The following is a 16432-nucleotide window of genomic DNA, read 5'->3' on the forward strand; positions in this document are numbered from 1 at the left end:
GCCTGCCTGAGATTTTAATTGAACTTTTAAATGTAAATATATATATATATATATATATATATATATATATATATATATATATATATATATATATAGGCAATTTTTTTTTTTTAATAAATAATAATCTTACGTGTATTTTCACCAAAGTAGTGTAGGTGGTGGGCCTTACAACCTGGACATTCAATATCTGGGCCAAGTAGCATACAAACAAAAATTAAACAAATGAAGTGCTTGCATTATGTAGACCTTTGATTTTAATACCACAGACTACAGCTTTGATGTTTTGCTAGATGTAATTGCCTTGAGGCTGTTTGCTCCCATAATATACAGTAACCTTGAGTTGCCATGGAAAGTGGTCTCCTAATACATCTTCTGATGTTGCTATAAGGTTGCCATGGATGTAGTCAGCTGGGTCAATGTAGTCACATGATATAGAGGTTTTATCTGCAGGATTTCATCCATATTAACAGGAAAGTGAATGCATGTCATTTCGGGCTGTGTGTGTGCATTGCAAGGTGTTCATATGTTCAGTGCATTTTATGAATAAATACATCAGTGTGCTTCTCTTTATCCTTGGACTCTTGTGAAACATGGATAATGTGTTTTATAATTTGTATCTTGCTGCGCTACCCCAAGGTCAGAGGAAATTAAGTGTTCTGTTTTGGCCAAAGTGCTACAGTATAGCTTACCCTCACTCTCGGGATAGTAATGACCATTGCATTCGTTGGGGATATTCTCTATAGTACAAAAATGCATCTTATGTTATAATTGTATGTGTCCCTGATAAATAAATACAATAAATAAAATAAATATTCACATCTTTGAAATACATTGCTGCTGACCAAAGTAGACCAAAAGATATGTTTTACTCCGCGGAATAAGTGAACCCCCAACTTGCCTATTTTTTACACAAACCTGACACCTTTTGTTAGAAGGAAAAGAGAACATCTTAAAAATATTTACAACTTACCAGGGCAGAAACCCGATGACTTCTTATCACACCGAGTGGTTGGATCTGTTTTTCATTTTTCAGAGAGAATGCCCATCTTGTAAATCTAGCAACTAATTGTGCTTCCAGTATCTCTGGAGAGACTCATTTTTTATACAACTGTGCACAAAGGATTCATTAAATAGGGATGTAAAGCTTTACAACCTAGCATACTGTACTTTTGAAAATTAACAATTCCCTTTGCGGAATACAAGACTGCAGTAATGATGTGATAATAACTGTTCAGTTGATGAACACTGCATGCATTTCCTGTTTCATACAGGACTTGTGTTTTGGTAGAAGTTACGTCCATTTAATCTTAAAACTTTTTCTTTTTAAAATGACTGATATTTAGTTTGTCTTCCATCAAAAGCTGCATTTGCCGGCTGCCTCATTGAGTCTAGTTTTATTCATATCTTTTCACGAACCACACACCCAGTTCATATGAGTATTCCTTAGCTCAGGTTCTTGAGGTTATCAATCTAGGTCTTGGTAACCTAGGTAACCTCCTTGTGTGTGAGCTGTGGCCTCTAATTCGGTTGGGCTAATATATCTTCTGGAAAGCTTGCACAAACATGATGAAACATCACACCTGCTTGTGTTACAAGAAGTTAGTATTCAACATACTATAAACTATAAGACTGTGACCTACTAATTCAGCATACTTGTACAGACACCTTATTTGCTGAGTTTATTAAGGCTATTATTTTTTTTATTTTTTTTTTTTTTTTTATTCTTTCATAGGAAATAAATAATCAATATCTTACCCCTTGACCTGTTAGGGAGCAATTAGATTGAAACTACGGAAATGAGAAAACAAGAAGGAGGAGGGGGGGGGGGGGGGGGTGTTATTGAAGAGACATATTGAAAGATGTATTGAAGAAGGTCAATAAGGCATAATGTAATGTATTTTGCAATTGGTCTATAAATGCCTTTTGAGATTTAAGATTACAGTCAGTCAGTCAAAAGCTGAAAATTGTGCTTTCAATTGGTGTTAATAATGTGGTTACTCTCAGTACTTGGTGTAAAAAAAAGATTAAGAAGGGCATCATTTTCTGTCAAGATGGCAACCTTTATTTCACATTTGTTGGTTTGCTTTTGCTTTAGGAATGTAGTACTTCTGAGAGGAGAATGGAAACAGGATATGTCCGATTTATAAACCAGGGTTTCATAAATTGCTTAATTCTGCCTCCCATCTTTCCACCCTCCCTCTGTCCCGAATCGCCCTTACCCTCAGCCACTGAGAAGTTAGAACTTGTAGGTTTGCGAACTGAACTCTAGTCCCAAAGGTTGTCAGTCTTTTTCATTTTTCCTTTTACATTTTTTATTTATTTTTTTTGTAACCTTTTCATAGATTTGGATATAATAATCTAAATGTTTTTGTATTGCACAGTTCTATGCCAGCAAAAGAGAGAAGAGGTTAAGTCCAGAAACTCCCCTAGGTAGTTGAAAAAGTAAAAAAAAAACCTGGGAGATTCTATCATTTGTCCGTTTACCTTTGAACTACAGTAACACTGGGACAGGGCCTGCAGTATCATGAGAGCTCAAAGATCACAAGCGCACTTCAAATATGACCCAAACACCCACCTTCCATTGAGTCCTGGGCCTCAGGTAAAGACTGACAATCATTCTCTAGTGTTGGGCATCCTTTCATGTGTGACCCAAGCTGGATTAAACCCAGGACTCCAAAGTTGACAGTGACAGATTCTGTGAACATAGTTCAACGCAGCTTGTAGAGACGGACTTTCTTCTTACATTTTTATTTATTTTATTATTTTTGTGTAGTAAGAGAGCATACAGATGCCATCAGGGGCTCAACAGTGTTTGTACATTCAATTCTGCTCATCTTATTAGTATAAATGTAAGTATTTCTTAATTCTGATAATTAGGCCTACATCTGGAGTTCTGTGTTATGTCCTAAAGATTTGTGTTTTGTGGGTTTTTTCTACATTTATTTTTTCCAGTTTCATTTCAGATGGGTTTCTAGCCCACATTGATTGAAATCGATTTTTCTGGAGTTTTATCCAAAGATGTTGCATGTTTTGCCACCGGACTTCAGACATCTTAATTGCTTTATGTATTTGGCATCAGTGAAATTCTATTTCAACTGCAGGTTTCTACAACACAGCTATCACATGCATGTTTGCTAGAGAATTAATCTTGGTAACTGTCATGATAAGCCACTTTTATAGTAGCCTGATGTAAATGCCGGTTAGGTCACAGGATGCTGCTGTGAAATTACTGCATTCTGCACTGTTTAATGTAGTGTTCATATAAATTGAAATAGGATTTCAGCAGGCAATCCACCTGTTGCGTGTCACTTTAATGGAGTATTGTAATCCGGTAAGGTGTGATGCGGGAACCATCAATCAAAAATGTGACATAGGATATATTGTATCTATTTGTACCTAGTGTTGAAAATTATTTTATTGTAGTGCTTTTTAACCCCATATTATGAATTTTAAAACCAATATTTGTAGTTTGTTCCACATAAGCCTTTTATAAGAAACATGTAAAATAATTAAATAAAAAAATAAAAATGCTACTTCCTTACCACACAGCAGTAGTGCTTTTTCCCCTCCCATTTGAAACTTTTACTAATCGAATAACATGCCGTTTATAGGCAGGTTCTGTCTGTCTGCTTGGGGCCCTATTGGCCTAGTTTTTAAAACCAGGTCTAGGCTGGTGCTGAAGGTGTGCGATAGTGGGCCTGGGTGTATAGAAATATATGGTAGCGGGCACTAAGGGCTTTGGGGCTGTTGCCAGCCTTACTATAGCTGTACACGATAGTGCTGTAATCATGAATCCCATCACTTGGGGCCTCCACCTGCCACATTTTACCCTCATCGGATACACAAACCAGAGCCATTTGACTTGCTAATAACCCTGTAATGTATGCAAACTACTGCAGCAGTACTACATGCAAACAGCGAGGACAGCTTTCAATGCTGATGATCCTACAGCAGTACTGTATAGTTTAGACTGTCATGCAGATCTCCCTATAATTGATGCAGTTCAGCGACGAATCCTAAGCCCTTCATGGTAGTATGGTACCGTGGGCACTTAAACACATTGCATATGCACAAGATAGTAAGTGTGTGAATGATGGGAATTAGAGCATATGACAACATAAGATTGAGTATGTGTTTTATGTATGTACTAGGTTTCAGTGCAGCTTTGGGGGTAAAATGTAGAGCTTATGTAGAGTTTATTCATCACTCCTAATATAGTTGGTGGAAGTAGTTAAAGGGAGGTGGAATTTAGAGTTCCTGGGGACTTTTAGTTAAGAGTTTGCAAGGTAACACTGTGCTGGGATAATATTAATACTCCAATGTGCTGTCTGTGATAGCATTCCTTGTAGTTAGCCTCTTAATAAAAATGAATTACCTTGAATTTATGGCAAGTGCATTCTTCTGTTGTTGTAATGAGTTTTGTTGCTTAAGACAGTTTTAAGGGAGAGTATTGATAAGAAGATGATTTCTGATGTCCACGTGTTGTTGTTGTATATGGATGTGGCTGGCTGTTTTGCACACACATTCCATTTTTTTACATGTATAAACTGTGGATGTTGGTCACAGTGAAGTACTGTACTTCACTATTGCTAGCTCTATCTTTGTATTTACAACTGTGATGGAATGTATGTATGGTACTCTCATACTTCTGAACACCAATAAATCATTGAGAAATACAGTGGCGACAGTTCTGGAGAACAGTAGGTTTAGTTGCCCCAAAAGATATTCAAAATGAAACGGAGCACAGCCATCTTTGCAGAGATCTGTCCGCTGAACGCAGCCCTTAATATTCCTTTTCATGCCAAATTACCGTATTGGCTTTTTAATTTCATTTTTCAAAACAATCAATGCTTTCCATAGGCTAACACGTTTAATACAGGTTCCTTGATTGCTGTATAATCGATTTAAATAGATTGGCTAATGTAGCAATAGTATTGGCTAACATTTAAATGTTTTTTATTGATCGCTGCAACTGATTGGTCTGCTTCAATGATCCATATAAGCCGTCCTAGGCTTCAGTGAACACACACAAACATGTCCCTTACCTGGGGAGCACAGGATAGATCATTCAAACATGACCCGAACACCCACCTTTCATTGAGTCAGGTATCAGTCTCAGGTAAAGACTGATAATCATTCTCTAGTGTTGGGCATCCTTTCACTTGTGGCCCAAGCTGGATTATTTATTTATTTATTTTTTAAATCAGTTTTTGACAGTTCATATTATTATTGGGAATAGGCACAATGTAAGTGCTCGTTTCTTGTGTAACGGTTTTGGGCAGCCTTTTCCCCTGTGTGCAGTGTTTGAATATTGCATCAGCCCTGGGTGTTGTGCATCTGTGATTTACATTGCCACACAGTCACAGATGAGCTGTGGCAGCACCATGGTGATTAGAGAGGTCCCTGGAGAAGATACAGCTATGAAACTTTAATCCGATGAAGACGGGGGGGGGGGGGGGGTGAGATCACTGAAGATGGCTCTTGACCCAGTAACCAGGGAAGTGTTTGAGTGAATTAAGATATTGTGCGAGATGCTGCTTGCATTTCCATGTGTGTGTTTTTTTTTTATTTTAAGTGGCATACAGTAACGTTATGCAATTGCTGAATAAATAGACTATTAAAATGAAGACATGATATTTAGTTAGAGATATTTATATTGAGAGATATTAGAAGCATAAAATGAATAATAATAATGTTAATACAAGACTCTAAATAAAAACAATGACAAATATATTAATTGTCGGTGTGTGTGTGTTTTTTTTAAGTTTCCCTTTGAATGTTTATTTAATATTTGACAATGAACCAAACAAAGGCTCGTCCACAACTTAATAGCTTATTAGTTAATCATTTATTTTAAAGGATGCATTAATACCCGCCCCTCCCATCTTTTAATATGTGTTATGAAATCTAGTGAAATCTCAGTTGTCTAATTTTAAATCACTATGAATGGAATATGTAGCTTGGTCTTGCTCAAAACTTATTCATATTTACTTTCTGAAGGAGTAATAGGGCTATATCTATTTAGCCTACTGTACAATATTAAAGGACTATTAGTTTTCACATGTAACCAAGAAGTGAGTGTGTGCACATTTGTAAGCTGATGACAAAAAAATCACTTAATGATAAAATATTTTGAATACATTTCTTCTTTATTCTTTGAAGTAAAGACTACAACAAAATTGACGTTTAAGTCAATGTCGGCATCGATCAGAATTTAAGATGAATACGATATCAAATATCAAGCTGTGCTTCACAGCTCTCGGAAGAAACAACTTCTATGAAAGACCAAAAAATGAGGAAAGTAAAAGCACTTGCTGTAGCACTGTCATTAGAGTCCAGTGCCAACACAGACAGCCCTGATTCAACACAAGTCGTCATATTGTATTAGAGGGGATACAGTGTCTGACCACTCCTCAATGAGTGTGCAGTGTGCAGAATGTCTCCTCACATTTAAGTCTCATGATTTGTGCAGTCTGGGATACAATGCACCTAATTGGCTTGAGACAAAGATTTACACACAAGTGTGTACCACATATTGCAGGTGTTTCTACATTTGAGTCCAACCCCTTTTGTATAAAGTTGTCCTGTTTTGTATTGTTGAGCAGATCCCATTTTTTGTGCTTTGCCGCAGTTTGTTCTTTGTGTAAAAAAAACCCAAATAAATAAAACAGCAAAATAAACATTAAACATTTGCTGCCCACAGTGGAATCAGTGCAGTGCATTGATTATTCATGCCTGGAAAACGACTATGTGCTGTGCCTATTGGAGCTCATTAATTGGTGAGGGAGGGGAGAGAGAGAGAAAGAGAGAGAGAGCTTTAACTAGAGCTAGAGCAAGAGGATAGAATTGGATTTGGTTTTTCTTTTTCCTACTCGTATGGCTGCAGAAACAGTTCACATCTAGGATCACAAACTACAATTTTGTCTTCTTTTTCCTGAGCACTTTTTGGGCACCTCTGTGGCTTTTTGTCCATTTATCTCACAATGACCACCTACTATCCCAACCATGAATACTGCTGTGGTGCTCCAGAGGGTTGCGATGGGATGGGGGGTATGGTCAGTTTTTCCAATAAACCTAGGATGCATCCAAGGCTACAGTATCCACAGCCCCAGTCCCAACCACTACCACAGCAGCAGGAGAAGCAACAACAGCAGCAGCAGCAACAGCAAAAGCATCACCAGCCTCTGAGCACTCACAGGCACTACAGCTCCTCCACCTTGCCTGTGTCCTTGTCCAAAAATCGAGGGAAGTTCACAAACCTGCGGGACAGTGTTAAAAAGAGCCCCACGAAAAGCACTGCCAAAGTTAAAGCAACTAGCGGCTGGTGCTCGGACCGTTCGTGGTCCACCCTTTCTTTTGATCAGGTACGTTTCTGTTTACAGAACTCGCCCAGGACCCAACAAAGAACTTTAGCACTTGGCACACCCATGTGCGTGCAGAAAATCATTATTTTACTGTACTAGCATGTGCATGGTTCTCCAACTGATGCTGACCAGTGAAAACAAGAATAATGAGAATTGTAAATAAGTCAAAGTTATGTAATGAAAAACATGCATGGGATTGGAGGGGGGGCAGTTCTGGATGTGTTAAAAAGCCAGATGGGACCACTACCGTAGAGTACTTATTCTTGGTCGTAGAAAGCTGTGGATTTTGTGTGAATATCCTGCGTTTCTGAGAGCGAGCTGACTGACCGATATTAGAATTAAGCAAGTCATTTCTTCTGATTGGGTAGCTTATAAAAAAACGATCATATGCATGTGCGGTCATTTCTGAGGAAATAAATATTCTTAGCTGTAACTTTTTTATATGAGGATTTGCAGAATTCCTGTGGAGCAGCAGTGACAGTCAGTCTTGTTTAGTGCGATATTCAATATAATTGTACTCCTCTGTGTGTGTGTGTGTGTTTTCTAATGCTGTTGTCTAAACATTAATACTTTAAAGGCTTAAGCTGAAAGCATGAGAAGACCTCTAATCAATGTCATTGATTTAGTGCTCATTTTAGGATTGTAATTCACCTGGTTCTTGCCATGCTTTCACAGCCGTTATCTGAGAGTCTGGTTTAGACGCATGAAAACCTTCAGACAATAAGGAAGAACACGCTGAAACTTGGATATTTGTCTGAAGGGGTATAATCCCATTTTGAAATGCTGCCTTGGCTATTACTCCAGATGTGGTGTTTTGTGTAAGATTAATAATGAAGGCTTTTATAGTAGGGAAGGTTGTGTTGACTGAAAGCCAAAATTGTTAGTGCACCCGTGACTACCTAACGGGGGCCTGATCAATATGCATATGGATGGATCTGTCCATTTTACATGGAATCTGTCGCCTGAGATGGTGTGTAAGCTCTGACATGGGTGTTTTGAAAAATGTTTTGAAAAACCAGGACTTGATAGTTTTGAAAGGCATTCTCCTAAATACAATTTTAAAAAATATATATATATATATATATATATATATATATATATATATATATATATATATATATATATATATATGAGACAATAAATATTCAATACAAATTGTTTAGAACTTCACCTGTCGACAGACTTTGCGATATAGCGTGTCGTTGTTTTAAAAACATTACACAATGGAATGCTGGTGCTCTGTAGATAAGCAAATCATACTTCAGTTTAATGCTGAAGTATGATTTGAAACAGTGTCCCGTTTCTTGCTAGGGATCTTGTGTTTTAAAACCTTTCCTGAGCCACGCTTCCTGAAATGTGCCTGGTCTGAGGTTGTGTGTCTAATGCTGCCTCAGAGTTTGGCATTAACATTACTGAACAGTATTGCTCTTGTGAGAGCTGTCATATGCTATAGATATAGAAATACATGTACTCTCTGCAGAACCCTGTAGCCTTGTATAATTTTGGCAAACTTTGTACATAGTCCCCTACTGCATAATTCAAATTGATATTTCAGTAGTACTGTAATCTCTCCGACACATGGAACTGATATTACTCTCTCTACTACATAATGAAGTGTCTTTTGGAATGTACAGAATCAATGTTTTAAAGGTTCAGAGTAGGTATTAAAAAAAAAAAAAAAAAAATTACGTGTTTAACACTAATTGCACCTGAGGATTTATTTATTTTTCCCCCCATAGTCTAAAGTTTTGAATGTTGCTTATGAAATCTTAAAAGCTTATGATGTACAGTACAAACTGCCAGCGAAAGACACCATTTGTCGTATTTAAATTGTAATGCAACATAATATAACGTAGTACTACCAATTCGTCCTTTATATATAATTTTATTTATGTGTTTGTGTGTAAATTGTTGTTTTTGCAAGCACACTTTGATCTTGAATTTGCAATGTATAGTTTATGGACAAGAACTGGGAAGAGATAATGTGACCTTTTATTTCAGAAATGAGTATTGTCATCACTGAAATTCGGTCCTAGTTCAAGACTACAGTATAGTTTTAGATGAGATGTGGATTGACAACGATTCTGATTGTGGTATACATCTCATTGCATCCAAGGAGTTGAATGGCTTAGGAGTGGAACAGCATGATATGCAGTGCTCCCTCAGGCTGTAGTTTTATTGTGTGAGCTGTTTGATAAGAGAGGGCGATGCTGCACAAACATATCTCTGTCCTTAGATGTCCTTGCTTTTAAACTACAATGGTTATCTTAATCCTTTAGACATTTTTTTAATCATGATTTCATGTGCCCTTTATTTTTTTTATTAAATAAATAAGAAAATAACAATCCTGATTTATTCTACTCAACCGCTGAGCAAATTTACAGTCCCTGGGGGACAGGGGATGAGACCATCTGCTCCACTTTTCCTCTTTGTCATCTGTTTGCTGATGCGCATAGACTGTGCCTTTTTAAAAATACAGTGATTCCAAGATGTTTCAGATCTTTTGCGCGGGAATAGCATGCAGTCCTTGTCTGTTCCTCAAGGTTCTCAAGTATTCTCATTGCTGCAGTGGAAAATAAGACCTTGTTTCTGACTTGAGAAGATCCCCACGCTTGTGATCTGAAAATCAGATGAATACCTTGCAGCAATGCCACTGGCAGCCTGTACAGAGTACACCAGCAGGCGCTTGCATAAGCTGATGGGGAGAAAAGAAAGGATACATGATTATATTTTTGTTTAGATGGTTGATAAAGCCCTTTGGAAGAGTGTGCTCATTTCTGTAATGTTTCTGGTTTACATAACCCACAGATGCTTTACCTGTTTTCTAAATTCGTCTGTGAAACAGATTTAGGGGCTGTTAGGAAATTAGTTCCTGAACATGCTTTTTATAGGTTTATTGTTGCTGCTATTACTGTATCATTATTAAGCTTGCTTTATATCCTTCAGTCAGCTACAGTAGCACCAAAACCATTCTGACAGTTATAGTACATTTCAATATCCAGAGTTCTGTACTTAAAGTCCAGTTCAGTTGTTTAAATACACAGTAAAGCAAAGTTTGTCAAACTACTTTTTTAATGTATAAAATAATTATATGCAATTTAAACATGGCTTGAAAATAAACAAAACATAATTATTACAGTTTTATATGGCATACCTGGAACAGTGTTGAAGAACACTGCTTGCTAATTAAACTAATTAGTGTCAGTTGAATATCTATAAAGCCCATGAAACACAATTTTTGCTCAAATCAAAACTGATTTATCTATTCACCTTGGGGAAAATTGCAGGAAATGTCCCCTGCAATTGGTTGCTTGTGACAGGTGCCTGAATGTTGGCTGGTGTTGCTTGGGTGAAAGACTGTTATTCCAAACTTGTATACTATATAATGTTACTTCATGTTAACTGGTGAGCCACTGGTCCACATGTGAGAACACTCACTTTCTATCACAGATTCGACAGTAGGTCATCATGACATTACTTTTTTTTATGCATCTTCCTTTGGTGTGAAGGGTAGAAGTCTAACAGAAAGGATGCCATACTCCTATGTAAGTGTAATTTAACTGTTGTGACATGTAGTGTATGACTGATTAGCTCTAATACCCAAACACCAAACATTCACTGCAAGTCATCTTTTTTTATTATTCCAGTTTTGAAACACACACCAATTATAGATATGCGTTCCTTTTCTGTATATGCTTTTCCCTGCAATTTGCATGATGAACAACTCATTGTTGCTGCTGTTGATGTCTGTATTTTCTGCTGTTCTTGTCTGTTTTTGTGTATTTGTATGTCCTGAACTCTGACCCGGTGCTATTGTTTAGCAGACAGATGCTGCTCCTATAATCCCTGTGATCCCTATCCTACCAGTCCCAGCAGAGAACACTGCCATCTCATCTACCACGTCACAGGTTTTTTTTTTTTCATTTATTTTCCATTTCATTTACGTTTGTAGCCGACTGTTGCACAGTTAGACAGTACTGTAAAGTATGTGTGTATCTATCTGTCTATCTCTATCTATCTATATATAAACAGCACACAGAAGGTTGGAATTTTTTATTACTCAAGGGACTGCCAGGAACTCATTGAATTTAGTTCAAGACTCCAAGCATTCATGCTTCAACATTGCATTTTCTGCAGTATGGTGTGCCATGTATGTATAAACAACAGTTTTTATAAATGTGGATTGCACCAGGAAGCTTGGTGACTGTTCCGTTGAATGTTTTCTTGTTAAATACATCATGTTTTTTACATTTTTCATCAGAGTGTCTCCCTGGCCGCCTTTCTGTCGTTGCTGATATTATGTATGCATCATTGCAAAGTTATAATGGGACTATTTATTTATTTTTCTCCTTTTTCAAGGCAAATCCGCCACCAGTTGTGGTGAACACAGATAGCCTGGATACTTCTCCTTATGTAAGTATAGATTTTAACTTCTATATGTCTTGATCACAAAAAAATCCAAGCTTTTTGCATTTTATAGTTAATGTGACAGTTAATGTTGTGTGATTTTGTTTTTTCTTCTATTGGTGCTTTCTGAAAACATGCTGAAAGCAGCCATTGTTTAAATGTAGCTTTCAAGACAAAAACATAAAATACTATTTGATTGCATGATTATAACCCTCATTTTTTTTCCTTTTATCCTGATGTAAAAAATATCTATTATGGTATGTGTGATTTTTTTTGATTGATTTTGTTTTGTTTTTCCAATGGTGCCATGGGTTGCATCAGAGTAATTGGTTTGTCTGTATGATCATATAATGAAAACCTGTGACCGATATTAATTATACTATGTTAGACATGGAGAAAAAAAATGATGCGTTAGATATTTCTTATAAACTAACAAACAAAAAAAGAAAACTAGAAAACAAACAGTACAGTTTATTACATTTGAAACAGCTATACTACAGTTTGGATTACAATTACTTTTGTAGAGACAGTAATAAATCTTGTGGATGTTTTTAGTGGTAAAAAAAAGTTAGTTTGGTACAGGCAGTTTGTACAATCTTACAAACTTCCTTCAGAACATGGTGGCATGTTTCTGAACCCAATAACCCAATTCCTTCACGGATTTACATGAAAAACCAATGAATGGCGCTGGCCTTGGTGCTGAAAGCACTTTGCCTTCCAAAATAAACCGTTATTCACTTAGAGGTTCGTAACACACAGCACTTTCCAAGATGAGCCTATTCTGAAGTTTGTCAATTTTTTACTATTCATGAAGTCTTCATGATCTCCTTTAACGGCAATTTGTCACTTCCATAGGCGATCCGTAACAAATAAAAGTCTAATATAGATTAAAGCCCACAGTTCATTACTGTCATTGATGTTTGATGGACATGTAACCCATGCAGAGAGCAGCAGATGCAGGATGTTTACACCGCTATCTTTAACATTGCTGTTTACTAATGTATTTCTTTTGACTTTTGTCGGACTCGGAATTGACTTAGTGTGGCATTACATTCAGTCCTTATGAGTTAAAGCCAAGAAATATTAGTTACAGTATAGATCTCTTTAAAGAATATCTAGGTCATAGTGCACACCTAAAGACAAATGGAATTGCCTTGTAAAAGGACCATCTGTCAAGCCCTTTTTAAGTGTTAAGATTCCTGCGTTTGTGCAGTTAGTGCCACGTGATGCATTGTAGTGCTGTTGATTTTCAGAAAGGATTGTAAGTAAAAGGAAGGATGATTGAGTGCTTGTTAAACACCATTCACAGCATTTACAGTATTTGATTTTTGAATAGTGAGAACATTGAAAATTGTGAGATGAAGACTACGCTTTTACAGAACAATGGCATATAAGGAACTATAAATGCATTTTCACTCAGATGTTCCAAAAGTAATGTTTGTTTTTCAGAAATTTGTTCATAAAATATGGGCCTTTCTATATTGTACAGTAGTACTGTACAGTGGGGGAAGATTTATTTAAGCAACAGTGGTAATTGCTTTAGATACAAAACAAACAGCCAAATATGTTGTACAAATTCCCTGTATTAAGACCCAGTATTTAATCAGTGGTGAGGTCCTGCTTTAAGTAGGCCAAATTCATCTTACTGTTACCCAATACTGTAAATCAAACATCTTCCAATCTTAACATATGAAACAAGGCTTTAACAGTATTATTCACCAACTTAGCTGAGGTCTTTTCAGGAATCCTGTATTTATAATCTATGAATGGCTGTATTATAAATATGTATTCTTGACAGCATAAGGTTCTGTGTGGATGATAGGATTTCCAGTAACTTAAGTCAATCGTTTATGATTTGTCAAAACCCAGCTTTTTTTTCTGTGTATCTATGCAACTTGCCATATGAGTTTTAATTATATATATATTTTTAAGACTTTTAATTTAATTGAAAAGGGGGCTGTGACAGCTGCCGATTCTGGATTGAAACTGTAACATGGAAACATTAACTGCTGTCAGCATAATTTGTCTGTCTGGGGGATTAATCCATCGATACAAAACAAAAGGGATTCAAAACCTGTCCATTTGACATTGTGTGATCTCATATTTTATTAATCTATTTTGCCCCTCCTTGCATTAGTGATATGTTCACAAACACATTATCACCTGATTTCTGTTGGCCAATCAAAGTCTGAATATAAGTGCTGGGAGTAGTAACTAGCTTGATTAAAAAACTAAATTGAAATACACGGAAGTATAATATCTTGAGTGGATACACTGAAATATAATATCTTGAGTGGATGAGGAATGGGGAGAAAACATAAATCAGTTTATGAATATTTAAAAGAAAACGAATGTTTCGAAGTATACAAAAAGTCAAATAGCAGAAGTGGGTCAGATGAGGCAGAGGTTGCATAGTGTTGCAAATACTGCTGCATTGAGGTACCTGTTCACACTGACGGAATAAAAGAACATACTGAAAGTAAGTGACACATTAAACTAAAACAAGAAAGTGAACTGAGAGACAAGCAATCAATTTCTGAGGCTTTTACACAAGCTTTAATAAAAAGAGAGCGCAGAATGACTGTGTTAATGAGTTTGTCAGAGCGCTGTGCTTTGCTGGACAGCCACTGTTTATTGCAGAGTGGTATGAACTATTGGTGACTTTGTGCAACAGTACTGTCCATCAGCTAAACACTGCTTAACGCCGACAATCTTAATTGTAAATATTTGACAGAAAACGATGATGCTTAAGTTGGTAAACTTATAGAACGCATTGATGGAAATGTCCAGTGTGATTTGACGCGTCTCCCAATGTCTTGGACTGTCCAATTCTGTCAATTTTCTTTTTCTTTTTATGATTTCAAGGTGAATAAACCTGGCTTGTTTTGTGCTGATGTCATGTTCATACTTTCTATTTGTCACAACAGCAATTGCCCAAATGTGAGCAAAGTACCAGCTAACTTGGGAAAATGTGGACTCGATTTGCACAGATTCTGCTTCGTCATACATGCGAGGGCCATTAAACTTAATCAGAAACCAGAACTGCTACACATCATATTCCACAAGTAACGTTTGTATACTGAGAATATTTCTTCCTGATTTTTTTTCTATTTTTTTCCCCCAGAGGTTTAAATTAAAATAAATAAATAAAGAAATACCAACAAAAATGCGGCAGACTAAATATAAGCAAATGGTTTTAACGAGCATACTGTTTCAGAAGTGCAGTGCTGCCTTAAAGATGTTGTCCATTTACCTGGAATGGCTGAGAATTGGGCATTTATTGACCTATTTGCCAACTCTGTATATCCTACAATATACTCTGTCCCTTGCCTCAACTCTGCCTCAGATTGTATCTGCTAGCAAGACTCCAATCTCCTTGTACACCTGATACACCATTAAGTGAAAGTGAGCAAGTGGTCTGTGTTGGGTCTCACCCCCAAGCACTACACACTTTGAAGGGAGGGCATTTATACACTATGCTAGTGATTCTTTAGTGTTTGTGTGTTGCACCCAACAGCCATGAGATCAATATGACTTTCAATCACTACTGACCTTGGCTGGAATTGAACTGTTGACCTAGAAGGTGAAAGGCTTCATATCCAAGCCAATTTCTATTTACTGAGGCACTGGGCAGTTATTAAAGGTCCTACTCTGCTTTTACTTTCATTAACTCTGGGTTAATATGTTTTTGGGGAGGTCAGGGCACAGTTTCAATGGATTTTAAGCTGTTGAGCCTGGCTGATGGCTGACTATAGAGGCCAAAGGAGCAGCAGCTCCAGCTTCCCTTTGTGGTAATCGCCCTTAGCAGTGTCATCCTAACTACCTATTAAGGGAGGATTGTCAAGAATTACAGGGGATCAAACAAAAAAATAGCACAAATATAATTTTATAAAGTACATAACATATTTTTGAATCCATATTCCAAATCTCTCCTAAATTGACACTAATTTAGTGGTCCAGGCACAGAGAGGCCAAGGATTACCATGTGGCTGGAAGTGCCTCGCTGGCATCTGGTGCGGTTACGCATTGCTGATGTGATTTGAGAGTCGCCTGTTCCCAGTGCTTAAAATGCCAGGTGCATTATGCACAGATAAAATGTTAGGTTTTATTTATTTTCTGAATGTGTGCCATAGTATCACTTCCATGAGTAACGCTACATACCATTAGATCTATATATTTTTTTTTTTTTTTTTAATTCAAGTTGTCTGCCTCCTGTCTGTTTCTGCACAATAAGCTTTCATAATCTCTTGTATCCTGATCAATGTAGTGAGTATAGTCTTATATTTCTACATCCCAGAAAACATGCAGTACCCCTAAAACATCCTGGTTTCTCCTGTCACTTCTCTCCTGAGTGGAATTCATATGCGGAAATTAAAAACTGAACCCCTGGCATTCATGTAGTTAGAGAAAATAAGTTATCTAGGAATACATACTTTAACCCTGTCATGAACACAGCTGTTTTTAAATTTCACTTTCTTTACAGCCTCATATGAGGACATGTGCAAGAAAGGGATTATAGCCTATGTAAGAAAGTGAACCAACTACTTTATCTAAATATATTTAGAAGCTGTAATGATGTACAACAATATCTTTATATCATTCACACGTACTGTGGTTTTCTTTGTCCATCTTCATTTTATTAAATATTAAAATCCCATGTG

General features: G+C 36.8%; 1 protein-coding gene across 28 annotated transcripts in view; it reads left to right on the plus strand.

Moving 5' to 3' along the window:
* Positions 1-16432, plus strand: part of LOC117417163 (disks large homolog 1) — a 207851-nt gene that overhangs the window by 126135 nt on the left and 65284 nt on the right. For 17 of the 28 annotated variants that reach the window (XM_034029084.3, XM_034029085.3, XM_059034543.1 and 14 more), the window contains 2 exons: positions 11186-11272; positions 11724-11777. In XM_034029084.3, the coding sequence (XP_033884975.1) occupies positions 11186-11272; positions 11724-11777 (141 nt within the window). Of the gene's footprint in view, positions 1-6846; positions 7365-11185; positions 11273-11357; positions 11515-11723; positions 11778-16432 lie in introns of those variants that run through there. The other 11 variants (XM_034029091.3, XM_034029092.3, XM_034029093.3 and 8 more) reach the window with 5 other exon arrangements.

Source organism: Acipenser ruthenus, chromosome 12 (genome assembly GCF_902713425.1).
Source record: "Acipenser ruthenus chromosome 12, fAciRut3.2 maternal haplotype, whole genome shotgun sequence".
NCBI lineage: Eukaryota > Metazoa > Chordata > Actinopteri > Acipenseriformes > Acipenseridae > Acipenser > Acipenser ruthenus.